This window comes from Plectropomus leopardus, chromosome 7 (assembly GCF_026936395.1).
Source record: "Plectropomus leopardus strain MGB_pleo_1.0 chromosome 7, ASM2693639v1, whole genome shotgun sequence".
In the NCBI taxonomy this organism is placed as follows: Eukaryota; Metazoa; Chordata; class Actinopteri; order Perciformes; family Serranidae; genus Plectropomus; species Plectropomus leopardus.
Window position 1 is genome coordinate 2,145,974 of NC_142182.1, and position 17,812 is coordinate 2,163,785.

The following is a 17,812-nucleotide window of genomic DNA, read 5'->3' on the forward strand; positions in this document are numbered from 1 at the left end:
ACCTGATAAATCTTAACAGTTTTGTAAATTTAGTTATATACGAAATAAATAATTCAAATGAAGAAAATTTGAGGTCACTGTGAATGAAGAGCCTGATATCCTGCTGACCAAGTTCAATTCATCTCTGCAGTCAGAAAACAGCGTTGAACAAACGACTGTCTGAAAAACACTGAACTTTATTGATTTATGAATAACAACAGCTCTACAGACATGGCTTGAAGTGTCACACTTTATTTACAAAAATACTGAGAACCAAACAGCTGAGGGCGAGGAAGCGTGATGGCCAAAACAAGTTTTTGTTCTTTATTCCTAACAGAACAGCAGCTAAAGGCTCCTGGTTGCATGTATCAGGATGTGCGTTTTAATAATCGCAAAGTACACCTCAGCGTTACTGGCTTCTTCCGAGCTACGACCTTCGCCACAGTGCGCATTGTTTCATCAGGCGTGTGTCCGAGACGATTGAAGTTTGGTTTCTGAGGCCATCTACTTTCTGCGGCGGGCGGCGGCTCCCTTCTTGCTGCTGTAATACGTCAAAAAAAAGCAAGGCACACGTCAGATATCTGAGTTTTAAGCAAATTCAACAAGGGACAGTTGACAGCTGTGCAGGCTGAGCTTCAATTTTACACACATTCAGACTGAAGTTGGGTTTCCTCAGAAACCCAACTTCAGTCCATCTTATTTCTGCTTTACATACGCTAAATCTCTCAAAGGGATTTGGAGCGTCGTGCAAAATGGCAAAAATGCTAAATTCCCAGCCTACAACATTACAGTCAGAAGTCTCTGTTGACAGTTGAAGTTCACACAGAAATAAGTCACAAACTCGTGCAGCACTTACCTGCAAACACCGAGTCATAGCTGAGTCCAGCAGCGCCAACTTAACGTTAATGCTGTCACAGTTTTAACGGCATTCACATGAAATAAAGAGGTCAGTATGAAGAGAAGGGCCCTCTCTTTACACTGAAAAAGGATGCACCATTGTGCATCGTAATTTTACTCAGTAAATTCATTTTTTGTACAATGATCTCTGTTGTTTTGTTTGACAAAAACAGGCTATTTATTTTAATTTTTAAAAAGTTCAGCTAGTATGATTCAACTATTCATTTTATTACGAGTACCGCTGTTTATCCATCCTTTTTCAGAGAACACAGGGAACACTCCTTACATCAGTGATACTCAACTTACGGCCCGAGGGCCAAATCTGGCCCCCAATAAGGTGCTGGGTGATCCCCCCAACCGTTTTCTATTTCACAATAAAGATAAAGTGATTCACACAGGGAATTGTTTTGGGACTGCATACATACAATCCCCTGATGTCCTAAAATCTGAGAAACTTCATACAATCCTAAAAACAACATAAAATCCTAGAAATGTCCTAAAATCTGAGAAATGTTCCAAAATCCTACAAACGTCCTAAAATTCTAGAAATGTTGTTAAATCCCTGAAAAGTGCTGATATCTGAGAAACATCGCACAATCCTAGAAACGCCATAAAATCCTAAAACAGTGCTAAAATTCTAGAAATCTTCTTAAATACTAGAAAAGTCCTAAAATCCGCAAAACATTGTGCAATCCTATGAATGTAGTTTTATCTTAAGGAGGACCCTAAAATTCTGGAAACATGAAATCAGAGAAAAAGCCTACAATTCTTAAAATATCTTCACATCTGAGAAACGTCTTAAAATCTGAAAACATCGTAAATTCAGAAAAAATCCCAGAAACATGTATGGGGCTCCCGTTAATGGCCCCTGGCCTCCTGTCATTTTCCAAAAGTGGCCCCCAGGCAAAGCAAGTGGAGTATCCCCGCCTTACATACTGACACTGGATGATATGTTTACTGTTATAATGAAATGTAATATCTGTTGTTAATTATGGAAACACAAAATAACACGAAAATGCTTTGGACACTACAAAAGCAACACAGACACGAATAAATACGGATCCCCGCAGGTGTCATACAAAAAAGGTAAAAATCTGTGTGCACAGATTGTAAAGCAAAGAATACGAATTAATAAAACATTTTTTTTTAACTGTTGCTAAATTTAGTAATCTTTTGCCTTTTGGAATTCTACATTTGTTTTACTGCCATAAACATGACATCATCTCTGTAAGGATGTACAAAAACGTAAAAACAAAAAAAAACATATGCTGCGTTCAAATGGGGTCGTGTTTACCGTGTTCACGAGAAATGACCATATGAATTTTAAACTGACATAAACTGTCCTGAATGAACATGACAGTTATGTCTTGCTGGGTTCACGCAGACCCAGCAGCGACGGTACTTACTGCTTCTGCAACTCATCGATGCGGTTCCTGTACGTGAGCACCTGAAAAACGACACAGCAGCAGCTTTAACACATTTACCTCCGTGGAGAAGGACTTCCCTCCGCTCTCCTTCAGCGGGCTCCACGGGCTGAAAGCTGCTGGCTGAGGCATCATGGGAAACCAAGACGGGCTCATGCATATCACGCATTTCCTGCATTTATTTGATTTGACTGTCTGTGTAAAAATAAAGCAGCAATACTCAATTTACAGCTCGGGGGCCAAATCTGGCCCCTGATATGGAGTTGGGTGGCCCCACAACCATTTTCTAATTCACAATAAAAATAAAGTGATTCAAACTGGGAATTGTTTTTGTGCTTTTAGTATATATAAGGTGCCAGAGTGAATAAAATTATATATATATGTATGTATGTGTGTATTATCTTTTTTAAAGTGCCAGTAGAGGATCCCCAGTCAGAGGTCCTAGCTAAGACCCCAATGTCCTAAAATCCAAGAAATGTCCCTAAAATCCAAAACATTCTAAAATATTAGAAACATCCTAAAATACTAGAAATGTGTTAAAATCATAAAAATGTCCTAAATGTCTCTAAAATCCTAGAAATGTCTCTAAAATCCTAGAAATGTCCTAAAATCCTTGATACATCCTGAAATCCTAAAAACATATTTGGGGCTCCTGTGACTGGCTCCTGGCCTCCTGTCATTTTTGCAAAAGTGGCCCCCGAGTAAAGAAGGTGAGTATCCCTGCAGCGGAGCGTCCAGACATTACTTTACATTTTTGCACTAAATTCTGTGAGGGCTTTTTTGGCATTGCATGATTTTTGCGTTCAAACACCCGTCGTGGTTTCCCACTCCCCAAAAAAGAAACGGTTAAGAGAGACGGGCTTCAGCTCGGTTCTTGAACCTCAGCGGGGCCCGACTTACCTGTTGGACCGCTCGCTCACACACCTGACCTCAGATCTGTGATGCTAAAAACTGAGACATCCAGACCGGGACAGAATGAGGAGGAGCTCAGCCACCCGACACCATTTTTACACCCACGTTTAATCACTAATCTGCATCCAGGAGACAAGTTTGAATCCAAATTGACATCTTTAAGTTAATGACAGCTAAAATTATTATTAATATTATTATATATTTTATATATGTTATTATATTATCTATTATTATATTTTCGAGAATATGATCAAATAAAATTATTTAAATTTAAATATTATTATTATTATTATTATTATTATTAGCATCTCTTAAATACTGTTTTACATATTCGGGAGATGCTGTGCTTTTTTTGTTGTTTCATAACAATAACAATAAAGAACTTTTGACTTTGACTTTTTTCTTTTTTTTGAAAGAAGAAATAACCCCAACAGTTGCAAGAAATAAGTAAGAAGTAAAATAAAATAACTTGAAAATGAGCAAAACAACAAAACATAACAAAACAAAATGAAGATGAAAAAGACTATGAAAAACTATGTATGTAATAAGAAAATAGAAAAAAATAGAATTTTTTTTTCACTTTTCTTTTTTTCCCTTTAAACTTTTCCCCAGCTTTTAAAAAAATCTAAATCTGCTAATAACTTGCATTTTGTGTAATATATCTAACCACCAACTACCTTTTTTACAATGTTTTTGAAAGAAATCAAACCAATTTGCTCACTTTTTTGACGTAAATCCTCAAATTAAAGCTGTGGCGTCTTCTTAAATAAATGAATAAAGAAAATTTAGCTCAGCTGATTCGTGGGCTTTTCTGTAGCAGACTTTTAGTCACTTTTGGAAACAAACTCGTCTTTATGCGTTTTGTTTCGCGGTGGCGTGGCGTCTCCTCTCTCTCGGCCAGCGGGGGGCGCTCTGGTTCTTACTGACCTTTCTTCATGCTAACATGCAGCGAGCCTGAAGCCAGCGGGCGAAACGTCCCTGCTGCTCGGCTCTACTTACAATTTACTGAGCTCCTCCACTCTCTTACGCAGGGTTGTAACCTGGAGGGAATCAAAGAGCACATCGAGGGTTCAAACCCGGAGGTTCGCTCGGCTGCACGCTCACCAGCATCAACAACATCAACGACAAACGACTGCTACAGTTTCAGAAAAGTGTGGATTCATGTCAGGTTTTACCCGCTAGCTTTAAAGGTGTAGATCAGGGAACAGAAATCAGAGACAAAAATTTTGGATTAATATGTCAAATATTTGCATTGCATCATTTGCAGGATAAACTAAATATCCTGTAATGGGAAACTGAAAAGTGCAGTTATTATTAAAATAAATCAAAGTTAAAACCCAGAAATGTAAGATGAGGGCATTTTCTTGTGATTTCAACCTTTTCTAATTAATATATTTTATGACTTAAAACGACAAATTTAAGGAAATAAGAAAAACAAACAGGCATAGAAATCTGCTCCGAACCTCCTCACTGTGTGATCTCGTCCTCAGGTAGAGAGGAAGAATAACAAACATAATGAGCATTATCTCCACACAGTAAACGTTAAAGCAGCATGTTAAGATGCTAAAGACGTCGGGGGAGTCTCACCTCATACTTCTGTCTCTTCAGTCTCTCCATGTGGTCGAACTTCTCAGACTCCAGCTGGGTCATCCATTCATGCAGCTCATTGATCTTATCCCTGCAGGAAACACAAGTAAAGTTATAGCTGCTGCACACCAGCGGGTCAGGGCCGGGCATTTTTAACAGCGAGAAGCAGAAAAATTGGAGGATAATGAACAACTGCACATTAAAATGTGTATTCTGCATCACATGAGGCTTGAACCTTTGACGTCAGACACCAAGAACAAGTTACTATCCCAGTGAGCTACATGCTAAGAGAGAAACCAGAGACGGCTTCACACTGTGACTGAGCCGACCACCAGGGGGCAGGATATCAGCTGTCTGTGCATGGAAAGGCAGATTTCAAACTGCTGCCAAAAATTCACTTATCAAGACTAAATTCTGACAATTTGCAGACTTCATTAGACAGCAGAGGGATGTAGATGATTTCTTTTACAAAGATTGATTAGCTCTATAAGTGAAAAAGTGATTTTCCCACAGACTGTAATAGTGTACATGAGGGCAGAATTCAAAATGCTGCCAAAATTAAGTTTTTGAGATAAAACTCTACCATCTACCATGACAACAATATTTTGTCAGTTTTTTTCTTGAAGATGAAGATTTATTTAGCAAAATATTTGCAAGTATATGTCTATAGTCAAACAAGTAAGTAAGTAAGTGCAATTTTTGATAAATCAAAAATCTGTGTAGACGGTTCGTGTCGGACAGTCTGAAGTAAAGTTGGCGTCTCTTGAGCAGAGTTAGGTGAGATAGGTTTAATAAGTTTTAGGGGTTTGATTAAAACAGAGGGATGGACCTAATAATTTGTATCACAGTGAAGTTAACAAAAAATTCTCCACATCTGGGCCAACATTTTGGTTTAAGTTGCAAAGCTGAAGCACATACGAATGATTTGTTATGAATTTCAAAATGTTAAAGTTTAGACAGTCGCTGTAGCTGTTACAGCTGAGTAAGTTTGGCATGGGACTGGACCAATGTGCAAAGTTTGGGTTATTGTTGTGCAAGGGAAGTTGGATTTCCTCAGAAAAATGATAACGTCGAGGAAAACGAGAGGGACTGGCCCCTAATCAACAAAATCCCTTGAAATCAACAACGTTCGGAGCAGAGAAAGTCAGTTTCCGTCTCCGGTGTTGCTCTTAGTTATGATATCTTTCACCAGAATGAAGCGTGAAAACTGAGAAATGTTTGAAGTGTTTGAGTCGTACTTCAGCTTGTCTTCGTTCAGATGGTCGATGTTGAGCTGCTTGCGTCTGGCGGCCAGGATCTTCTTCTTCTTCTCTCTCTCAGTCTCTTTCTTGCCTCCTCTCTTCTGGTCAGCCTGTTCAGAGTTCACACGGACAGACGCAGGTTAGAGGAAGTACTCACGACCATACTTTTAAGTAAAAACATGTGAGGGAAAGTATATGTTACCCAAATACTGAAGTACAATGTTGACATGCTTTTATTTGAGTATTTCAATTTTTACCTTCATACTTCAATATATTTCAAAGGGAATTATTTGATACTTAAAGTTACGTCTTTCTCTCTCTCTCTATATATATATATATATAGTATATATATATATATATATAAGTTTGGGGTGGTTTTTTTCTATTTTTTAAAAATATATTTTTTTCAATTATTTAATTCGAGCTTTTGGTGTTTTCCCTCTTTTTTGAGTTTTGGGTGTTTTGTCTATTTTTTAAACAATTTTGTTGCTACTTTATGCTCATACTTTAGCACATTTCAGAGGGAATTACTTGATACTTACAGTTACACAGTAACAGTAAATAAACTTTACTTGACAATGTTGCAGCTAATCATTGAACTATCCCAGGCTGTGATAATAAAAACATAAAAAATAATTCAAAATAATTTGTTTGTTTTTTAAAATCTAAAAAAATAGTGGCATCATGATAAAAGACTGTCATTTGAACAATTAACATTCTGAAAATTAATCACTATTTGATATTTATGATTAGGATTAATGTTGGTTAAAAAATGATCTAAATGAAATGAAATCATATTAATGTATAGATTTTTTTAAAGCTTGATTTCCAAAAGTGCATTTTGTGCATAGAGTGATTTAAGTGTGTGGAATATTAAAGCGGGCCATAAGTGATACTGAACATGCGAGCAGCATTTAATTATTGTAGCAGACTGCAGGTGTAGAGCTAATTCAAACAGTTTCATATGCTGTCATTTACTTTATAACAATACTTTTAAATACTTTTTGATGTCGGAATCTGAAAAGTTACTAACAAATAAATGTAGTGGAGTAAAATGTACAACATTTACCTCTGAAATGAAGTTGAATCAAACTAAAAGTAGCATAAATTGAAAATACTACAGTGCCCAGAAGTGTGTGTGCAGTATTTGGGTAAATTTCCAGATGTAGTGCTGCGTGCACTGACTCTCTGCAGGTGGCTGCTGTAGGAGGAGCCCATGCTGGACAGAGCAGACTTCTTCTTGGCCTCCTCCTCTGCCTTCTTCTTGGCATCACTCTCCTCCCTGATCCGCCTCTCCTCCTGGTTCACACAAAAACAAACCAGAGTGAGACCTCGCCCAGTCAAATCTCTCCGCTACTCAAAGTGACACAAGAAATATAAGAACTGAGAGGTTAAAGAGAAACTTTAGTTTTAAAATTTAAAATTACAATTTTGTAACTACTTTATTATAAATATGAGAGTGAAAAAATTGAAAACATGAATCTTCAGACCCTGAAATTATGTGAATCTTAAAACTTAAAACAACAAATTTAAGGCTTGTTTGATATTTATGATTAATATTTTTTCAGCGCAGGATGACACGCTCCTCAAGAGTGAGACACAAAGACTCTTTCGTAGTTCCTGAACAGTGAAAAAAACCCCAAATGTCTGATTTAAGGGTGATATTTTTAAAGAAGAATTGAGATTAAAAACCACGCACCTCACGTCTGGCCTGGCGCTCCTTCTCCTTCTCAGCGCGGACCCTCTGCTGCTCGGCTCTCTCAGCGCGACGCTTCTCCTGCAGGATGGCGGCAAACACATCGTCAGCAAACTTTAGTCGACACAGTTTAACGCAGCAGAGATAACAGATGAGAAGATTAAGACGGCTCACATTTTTCCACCTTAAATATGAAGCTACGGCCAGATTGCTTAGCTTAAAGACGGGAAACAGCAAGCCTGGCTCTCCCCAGACGAAGCTTAATAAAACTGCAGTTTTACAAAAGATTTCTTGGCTGGGAAACACTCCCAGAAAGAACTGTAAAACGGTGAATGCAATTTGGAAAAAATCGTTAAAAATGAATACAAAATTATGAAAAATTGCCTTCAAATAAGCATACAAAACAAAAACGAAAAACAAGAAAACAACATTAAAAAATTGCTGAAATTTTTTAATATTGTATATATATATTTTTTTTTTCTGTTACCCATTTGGTCATTTTACCCAATTGTTTGGTTTATTTTCTAATGATCATCTCCTCTTTTTTAAAACAAATTTTGAGGTAAAACTTGAATTTGGGGGAAATTTCTCATTTCCTTTTTTTTTGCTCATGTTCTTAAAAGAAAACAAAAACAGTTTGCTCTGTTTTCAAACGGTCAAACTGAATGTGAGAGGCGTCTGAACACGGCACAAGAAAACTGATGTCAAAACAGGTTTCAAAGGGTTAACCCTTTAACACCTGGACTGCCATCAGTTCTCTTGTGCGGCGTTCGGATGTCTTTTACAAACATTTAACCTCCAAAACCTGAAAAAATGGTTTGGTTTCTTTCAAAAACACAAGCAATGCCCTGCAAACTGCAAAAACAAAAAAGTAAAAGGTTACAGGATGATGATTTGAAAATTAGCTTCAAAATGTATATATTTACAATTCTTATATTTAAAATTATGTTACAGAAAAAAAAGAAAAATAATATTTTAAGCACTTTCTTACTTTGTTTTGCTTTTTTTCTGGTAATTTTCCTGCAAATTGTTTTACTCTTTTCTTGTATAATTTTTGGCCATTTTTTAAAGTTAGGTTGCTCGTCACCCTCCCTTTTTTTCAGAGTCAACTTCGCTCAGGTTTCAAAGAGTTAATGTATTACACGTCTGGCTGAAGACTCACAATCCTCTCCTTGAGAGCGATCAGCTCCTCCTCCTCCTTCTTCCTGCACTCAAAGTGAGCATCGATGAGGCCCTGCAGCTCGATCAGATCCTTGTTCTGACGTTTCTTCTGGATGTCCTGCAGAGTCAGAGAGGTGCAGAAGACAACGCTCAGCCAAAAATACAACAAAAAACCCCCAAAACACTCAAATCCTTCATCGCCATCCTTTACTTACATCAAAGTCCACTTTCTCACCATCGGGAATCTTTGGAGCGCTGGGCCTGCAGGAGAGAGCGTTTTGGTTTTAAGTGCACCGGCGCTGATCGTAATGTTGCTTTTTTAAATTATTTTCAGCCAAACGTCTTGGATGAAAATGTCTAAAAGAATCATTTGAAGTCAAAAACGACACGAGAAGGAAACTTACTTGAACTTTGGCTTCTCCTCTGCAGGTTAGGAAATGAAGAGGGGACAAGTACATGTCATGGGGTTAGTCTCTCAGGCTTTGCATGGAATTAAACTGCATGTTTTTGTCTCTACATGACATGTTAGGTTAAGATTTCAAAGAAATGTAAATGGTAGCCTCTGGTTTGAGGGTTAGAACAACATTTAAACTCTGTAAGCAGATGAAACGTTAAATTTTACATATAAAGACTTGTGAACATCAGAAAGCCATCTTGCTGTGAGTGCAGTTACATTGTGTTGTATTATTACAAAAAAATGAACATCAGTTGTCTTAAAAAACCTCATTTATCTAAAAAAAAAGTCGCTTCAAGTTGTGACTTTTATGTACCGTACCAACGATAGGTGTCTTTTTTTTTTCTTTGGCTTGACCCCAAAACCATTTTTACACAAGCAAGACAAAAGTCATTTCCCCCCATTTCTTTATTATTATTACCCAGATTCTGGCGGCTCCATGCCATGCAGGTGACGAGTGGCATAGCAAGAGTGTAACGGTGGGGTCGCTGCGCAGTAAAGCACATGTTAGCGTTTCATATTCTTTCACCCTTTTTCCTCCACTAGCAGTTTGAATTTCTCTCAGAAGTCAATCAGTGGTAAAATTGCATGTTTTGATGTGAATTTTCCATTTTGTTTTAGTGCCAAATGGGCAGCGCTCCTGGATTTTGACAGACAGATATAACATTTTGTGAACAGCAGGCGTTTTCCCCCGAGAACAGACGTCAGACCTGGACACTGTGGTCCCTCTTCCAAAACCAGAATGACAGATTTCAGATTTCGTCAAAAGTTCTTTTAAATCAACATACCTTCCTCTTCAACGGCCTCTGCATGCAGCAAGCATCCGAAACAAAAAAGCAGAATGGACAACACTGTTAGCAAGCAAACTGAGCGTCCAACCAGCTGAACACAATTATGGCCGACAGTCAATGTGCTGCAGCTTCACTAACGATTTATCGACGTAAATTCTCAAATATTAAGGGCCAGCCGGAACAAAAAAAAGGTAACTTGCTTAAATGTGCATTATATTAATTTGTGCAACAAAAATAATAAAGTGATGGGCAAATATATGGAAACAGGGGTGTTTTTAATCAATTCACTTTAAAAAAAGGTCTTGCTGCAGTTTGAGGTAAAGAGTTTGGGCCAATATTTGAGAATTTACACACAGTCACATCTAACAAACAGCATAATTAAGTAGGATCTCCTTTAACATTCATCCCCGAATTCACATATCATTTCAAAAATGGCATGTGAATTTAAAAAGTCGGGTAAATTCAGGTGGACATGCACGATGCAATGACAGTTTTTAACTCCACCAACATTGCAAAGCATTTACAACTAATTTTAGCGATAGATGTCTAGCTTCACATGGGTTTGGGTTTGGCATTAAATCATAAATTTAATGGCATTAAATGTAAGTTTTTAACAAAATTGCGTGTGAATGCAAAACAGACTTTCCCACCAGCATGTGAGTACTGTATGAGATGGTGTGACGGTAAATTTAGGAAAAAAAAGTCAAAACTGAGGCACCATCTTTTTTTTTATTGAACTGACATATTTATCTTCATGCACAGCGGTAAATGTTGTTGTTGTTTACTTTTATCAGATATAAAAATAATTTTTAAAAAAGCATCCATGTACTCCAAATACAAGTACTTAGAGTACATGTGGTACAGTAGTGGGGTTAGACTGATAAAAGAGGCCAATAATAAAATATTCTCATTTTTTGCAGCAGAAAGCTTCGTTCACTATGAGCGCCGACACGTTAGCACACAGTATGCGCGGCTAAATTAACCAACTCTCTCCGTATGTTTGTGTTTGTAAATTTAGGATTTATTTATACTTAGAACTGGAAAAAAAAGTTATGAAGAATTAAGGAGAGAAAGTTAAAATATTTGAAAAAAAGGGAAAAGGGGTTAGAAATATATATATTTTAGATGGTGTTGTATTGTAATATAGATTTTTTTAAAAGATATTTAAAAAAAATTATGATTTCTTTATATAATTATAGATTTAAAATTACATTGCAGGGAAAAATACCTTGTTTAGTTTTTTTTTCTTTTTGCCAATTTTCAGGTAATTTTCTTGTCACTTTTTGTCAATTCTTGTGTCATTTTTTGTTGAGTTGCTTTTTGCTTTCTTTCCTCTTTTGCCCACTATCTCAAAAGAATAATATATATATTTTTGTATTATTGACAAAAACTGTGTTTGAGCCTATAGGTTACCGCAGCTAGGAAGCTAAACTTTGTACAACTGAGATTTTCAGAAGTTATGAATCTATAATTCCCAGATTCAGAATGAAAATGAAAAACTTTGTGTTACATTGTGTAAAGATAAAATCCTTTGATATACTTGCTGTATCATACTGTATGCTAACATGTTAATTTTGAAGTTTTGAATGCCAGTTTACCTGAGAATGAATCCCCCTAAAAACATTAATGTGTGCATAAATGAAGGAATTAATGAATTTTCACTTTTTAGCATTTTGAGAATGGAAAGTTAACAGAACAGAAGCTAAAGTTTAAGTGGAGCAGGACTTTGGGTCTTTATATCAGCCTAATTCATGAGCTTTTGGTAAAAAAAAAAAAAAATTGGCTCTTAAATATTAGTCATACATTAAGAGTAAAATGTTTTCCATGGCAACATTCGTAAAAGTCATCGCATCTCAGATTTGCGCCCCTTTCATTGCTGCATGAGCAGACTTTTTTGGAATTTGTTCAGAGGTGAAAGGAAGGTAGCGTTAGCATTAGCAGACATGGTGCACATGTGTGCGGATCAGGATTAGTGGGGGTCTGTCTGGCTGGCTGCAGCCTGTTGGAGCGCACCTGTCGCCTGGGAAAGGATGAGAGAATACCCCTTCCCCCCCTCCATGCCACATACCTTCAAGCTCAGGCTCAGGCTGCGGTTCTGGTTCTGGTTCTGGTTCTGGTTCTACCACTGGCTCTGGTTCTGGTTCTGGTTCTGGCTCTGGTTCTGGCTCTGGCTCTGCCTCTGGCTCTGGCTCTGGCTCAGGGGCCGCCTCTGGGGCCACCTCTACTTCCTGTACTACCTCCTCTTCTACAGCTACACAACATGCAGCCAGTCACCAGGGGAGAGGAAGGGCGGTGAGAGGGTTAATGGAAGCAGGAGAAAGGGAGAAGAGGTGGAGGTGGTGGAGGGTGAGTAGATGAAAGAGGGGGGAGATGGGAGAAATGAGGAGGTTCACTGCGCAGCAGTTTTTTGGAAAAACTGCCACCGGATGGCGCTAAAGCATGTGAGAAAGCAAGCGGTTACAAGAGGGAAAAGGTCAGTCATTAGGCGGGTTCCCATTAACTCAAATTGCACAAATTGACATTTTTCTAATGTAAAATAAACCTAATGGAAACATGTCAATTTCGAAAAAGTTTTAATGCTCGCATGAGGTGGTATTTCAGGCAATTTTAAAAAGCCATATTTGGCGAAACTGCACTCGAAACACTTTCTGTGATGCCCATGTCTATAATGCATTATAACACATTATGAACATATTTGTTATGCATTATAATGCTTCTATAGTGTTGCATAATCATAGTTATAAGCACTTATGGCTATTTATAACGCTTTATAAAAAAATAATCATATATGATTACAATTGTATATTGTCTATAATGAATTATGAACATACCCATAATGTGTTAAAGTGTGCATTTATAAATATTCAGAATGCTTTGTAGCATTCTGTAGCAACTGCACAACAAAGCATATTTATAAATGCTTATAACTATATGCACACTATAACACATTATAAGTATGTTCCTTATTCATTATAGACATTGGCATCATAATGAGTTATGATTGTTATAAAATAAGTATTATAGATAACCATGAGTGCTGATTATACAGCACTGCAGAGGCATTATTATACATTATAAGTATGTTTATAATGCATTATAATGCATTATAGAAATGGGCTTCATAGAAAGTGATACCGAAACACTTTTTTTGGCTTTGATAGGTCACATAATGCTGTGGCAATATGCTTGTTGGTAGGAATTGTTCAAAAGTTGAGCGAATCACCTGTGAAATCGTGAAATCCTTCACTGGATTGGAAATAATGACGGTCAGTGCGGTGACTACAATATAAATAAAGCTGCTAATGTTTTGAACATCCATCGCTAGGAGAAGTTTCAGAACATCACCCAACAGAAACGCAGTCATCTCGCAATTGTGTTTTATCGACATTTCGAAAATATCGCTCACATTTTGCGCAAATCTGTAATGGAAACCCGCCCACTGATGGTCAGTCATTGATGGATGAAATGTAATCGATTCCTGTGCTGCAACGCGAAGACAAAATCAGAACAATTCTGTCCTGACGCAATTGTCTAACCCGTGTCTTTTCATTAGTGTTTAACCAGCATGCCACAAAAAGTCCACGTGGAAGTACGAACACACTTTTGTTTTTTGTTTGTTTGTTTTTTTTCAAAAATGGCCGATAAATTAGTATCAATGAGTCTTTTCATCTGCAGGCTGTATCTTACCATCGTATTCTTCACGTCCGTCCGAGAAAGAAAGGAGCAGAAGAACATTATCAAAAGATCCCGTTTGTACCCATTTTTGACAGAATACATTTTCAAAATGTGGGTACACTGGGGATCCATGCTAAGCAAACACATCCCAGTCCTCCTGGGCTGATCAGGGCTCGCAGACCTCAAAGTGGCGTTTACCAAACCTCCTTAAATCTGAAAGGCTGATCAGCTCAGGAGGACTGTACAGTTGCGGGTGGTCATGCAGTGCTGCAGGACTTGTTGCCAACAGGTCAGTGCCGGCGTTTTTTTAAAAAGCTTTTTTAAAAGGTCAGATTTTCAGAAAAACGTAGCCGACACTGTCCTGATGTCAGCATTAGTGCCCGCAACCACGCAACAGCGGTGGAATAATACATCAGCAGATTCACTTTGAGTTATCTGGAGGGAGTCAAGCCAAACCTGGAAACATACGGATTTGTCCAGTGCAAATAACTTTCTACAGGGGATGGAAAATCAGTTAGGCAACGTTCAGAAATAAAACTGGGGTTTAGCATGGAACTCCGGACTGTACCTGGATCTGATTTTTGTGGGGATTTAATTTTTTATTTTTTTTTAAACGGGGAAAATGGCGCTACTTACCCTCAACCTGATCACTGCAAGACAAAAGGCAAAGAAATTCAGATTTAGAGTTTGATTAAAATATTAGCATGGAAATTGTTAAATGCAGTAGTTTGAAGAAATAATACTAAATCAAGGTCCGCTTAGTAGCTTTTTCCAGAGACTTAAACTTACAAAGTGACCTAAAAAGTGAATTAAAGTACAAATATCTCATCAGAAATATCTCCTATTAGAATATTACTTGAGTGAAGGTCTTAAAGTATGTCATAGTTATGGTTCTCAAGTATTAGAAGTAATTTTATGATATTGGATGTACCTAAGTATTGAAAGTAGAAGTAAATGCAAATTCTAATCATGATGATATTTTTTATATATATTTTTATGTCATGCACTACAACATGCACCACCTTAAAAATTGAGCTTTTTTGACAGCTTAAAGGGTTTAACCCCTTGAAACCTGGGAAAATAGCTTTAATTCTTTTAAAAACATGGGAAAAAGACAAAGAACATGTAAAGAAAAAGTGACCCAAAAAAGCAAGAAAAACAACAATAACTAATAAAACAAACAAAACCTGAAAAAACGGCTTAAACTTAGTAAAAACTGAAAAAAAATGACAATAAAATTACCTGAAAATTTGAAAAAAAAATAAAGCCTTTTTTTTTTTTTTAAAAGTACTTCAAATTATAAACATTTAAAACATTAATGTGTATATGTAATTATAATAATTATAAATAAAGCTGACTTTTTTCTCTTTTCCTCTAGAAATTTTGTTTAGCTTTTTCAAAATAATTTTTGAAATCTGCAAGTTTCATGCAAGCTGCGGAACATTTCTTGGAAAGCTGCTCATTGCTTTGTTTTCCCATGTTTTTGAAAGAAATTGCGACAACTTGTCCAGGGTATAAAGTTTTAAATACTTGCGAACAGAATCTGAAACCAAGAAAAGAGAAGTTGCTCCAGGTATCAAAGGATTATATACTGTAACTAAGTATTATTACTTTGCTATATTACACCGTTGCAAAGTGACAAACAAAAAGCCAATAAGTGGACCCTGAGTTAATTATTTTGTCACCAGAAGGTTCAAATTTGTGAGTGCGAATGTGAATGGACTTACACTTCCTCGTCAGACATGGTGATAGTGGACTTTGCAACCTGGAGGCAGAAGAGAAGAGATGAAGTTAGAGTCTGTCTGCAAGGAGCGGCCGAGCAGCCTGCTGTATTTATAGCTGCAGGATTAAGTTGCAGATGTCTTAAATATTTGTTGCCGACCCCACCCTGACCGACACCACTCTGCCGGCCTTCACATATTTCACCCCCACCTCAAAAAAATCTAAATATTTAAGTGGATGAATTTTCAAAAGTGTGCTCCTTTATCATTTTGAAATGTCTTGTATTCAGACTCCCAATTTGTCAGCTCCAAATTGTTTTATAATTACTATTAAACTTTGAAATTCGAGCCGCAGTTCTGATTCTGCCTCTCTGACGATAAGTGAGAAGGGAGCCAAACATAGATTTATGCCAATGGTCTGTTTTCAGCGGAGGGATCAGATTAATGTTTTAAAAAAATCCCGAGAGGGCGAGGGGTCGTGGTAAAGGTCGGCCTCCTGCCCGCTCCCATCACTCTGCATCCGAGGCGTTAAAGACTTTTTATCTTTAGAAACACTCGTAACAGCTTCAAGCAAAACTCTGTCGCATCTCTAATCTCAGAAAAAAAAGACCTCCAGACTGGATCTGATCTAACCCCCAGCAATGATAAACACACATGACCTGAATATATTCCTAATTAAATCTACCCGTGATTAAATGTCGGATTAGTTGCCCGTTAGTCTCATTAGCGTGAGGCCACCATGAATGCGTCGCAACTATTTCCAACTGACAGCTGCACACAAACCAGATCCGGTTTCAGGGGGACCCCATGCTTGAAGATTGGGTTCCTTCTCCTGGACCACTACCCACAATTCCACCTTCATCACCTTATCTGGCGCTCACATGGTTCCTTCAATCACGATCCCGAGGCTCCCTGCTGACGGAGGCCACTTTGCGGAGGAATTAAAATAAACCCTGAGAAGCAGCCGTGAAGGTTAAAGGTCTGATGCTGAAGGGTTCCTTCTATGTGCTCTCGTGAATTCCAGATTTATGTTTACGCGGTGATGTAAAAAAACTCCGGAGGGTCTTGGCTCCTGTTCAAGATGTTAAAGTGTTTATCGTCAAGCTATGTGCACTTTACATGCCGCGCCCAATTTACAGCTTTCACTAATTGACATAGGCAACAATACAAAGCCAAAAAAAACCTGCGATCCAAGAGTTACAGCGATGCCCCTGACTTAAAATATCAAGAGTAGCAACAGCATTCATCGCCGCCGCTGTCATGACATTACATAACTCATTAGTATCATCTTCTGTCTCCTGAAGCGGAAAGCTGCTTCAAAGGCTTTAAGCCATCTGTAAATCCTTCAGGTATGAACCTCCACTGGGTCTCTGGACTCGGACCAAACCGGCACAAAAACAACAACAAAGTCCTTTAAGTTAACAGCAGGAACGTCAGGACGTTCAAACCTCACACATTTTCTTATTTTGGCATCAGCTGAAGGTTTTACAGGATTACAAACACCAAAAAAATGTCAGAAAAATTCTCGTTTTGGAGATGCAGAGATGCCACAAGGTGTCAGAAATCCCTGCTGCTTATCAGCTTCTCAGGCTGCAATCAAACACCGACACAAACTCGATTTTGTCGACACAAAAGCATCACAGTCTGCAAAGGAAGGCCTGCTCCCTCTCACCCCTGACCTCAGCTGCAGCCTCTGCTGGTCGTGGCAGTGATTTTTAACACATATGGACTCAGCTGTCCTCAGTTTGGGTGATATTTTGGGGAGACATTTGCACTTGAGTATCCTCTCTACCGCTCACACACTCACCCCTTTTCCCTTTTCTCTTACCTCAGAAAAGCTGAAAGAAGCGAGCTCCCCGCTGGCCAAGACAGGCTGTAAGGTTCTGCAAACTTACCGCGCTGATTATGTCCTTCTGTTATAGTGACACATGATCCGCTCGGACTCCCCATTGGCTGGGGCGTCCGCCTGGAGGCGAGGCCTTGGCCTGCGGTGGGGCAGGGACCACCGCTTCGCGCCCCCCCCTCCCATCGCTGGCACTCAATAAGGAGATGGAAGGGTCCGATGCATCAGGAGGGACGCTCAAGTTTGGAGAAGGGGGCAGCCAAGACGCCCCCAGGTTGCTATTCTGGGGTCAGCTGCATTAGGCAAGCAAATTTCATCTGAGACTGAGAGGAGAGTTTGGACATCAAGGGAGCGAGGCAGGTGGTGATCCTGAAACCTCTTAAAGAAGTAAACATAATGTACAGTCACAGGAGGACACCAGCGCGGTTAAT

General features: G+C 38.3%; 1 protein-coding gene across 2 annotated transcripts; it reads right to left on the reverse strand.

Moving 5' to 3' along the window:
* Positions 1–215: 215 nt before the first annotated feature.
* On the reverse strand, positions 216–17,508 carry tnnt3a (troponin T type 3a (skeletal, fast)). 2 transcript variants are annotated; one of them, XM_042505330.2, is made up of 13 exons: positions 17,367–17,508; positions 15,545–15,582; positions 14,454–14,467; positions 12,211–12,393; positions 9,302–9,320; positions 9,113–9,158; positions 8,899–9,015; positions 7,740–7,817; positions 7,226–7,339; positions 6,038–6,150; positions 4,800–4,890; positions 4,212–4,252; positions 216–520 (listed from the first exon to the last, which is right to left on the reverse strand). In XM_042505330.2, exons 2-13 carry the CDS (start codon positions 15,559–15,561, stop codon positions 484–486), a joined length of 870 nt encoding a protein of 289 aa, XP_042361264.1. In that variant the 5' UTR covers positions 15,562–15,582; positions 17,367–17,508; the 3' UTR covers positions 216–483. The 2 variants fall into 2 exon arrangements, with proteins under 2 accessions (XP_042361264.1, XP_042361266.1); XM_042505332.2 differs by lacking the exon at positions 12,211–12,393 and having other exon boundaries at positions 17,367–17,505.
* Between the last annotated feature and the right edge of the window lie 304 nt (positions 17,509–17,812).

What these genes read in the sequence shown, in the direction of transcription:
- tnnt3a (XM_042505330.2), bottom strand. An exon ending in TGAAGAGACAGAAGTATGAG is followed by an intron (nt 4,253 to 4,799) that starts GTGAGACTCCCC and finishes GATTCCCTCCAG; the next exon opens with GTTACAACCCTGCGTAAGAG. An exon ending in GTGGAGGAGCTCAGTAAATT is followed by an intron (nt 521 to 4,211) that starts GTAAGTAGAGCC and finishes GACGTATTACAG; the next exon opens with CAGCAAGAAGGGAGCCGCCG.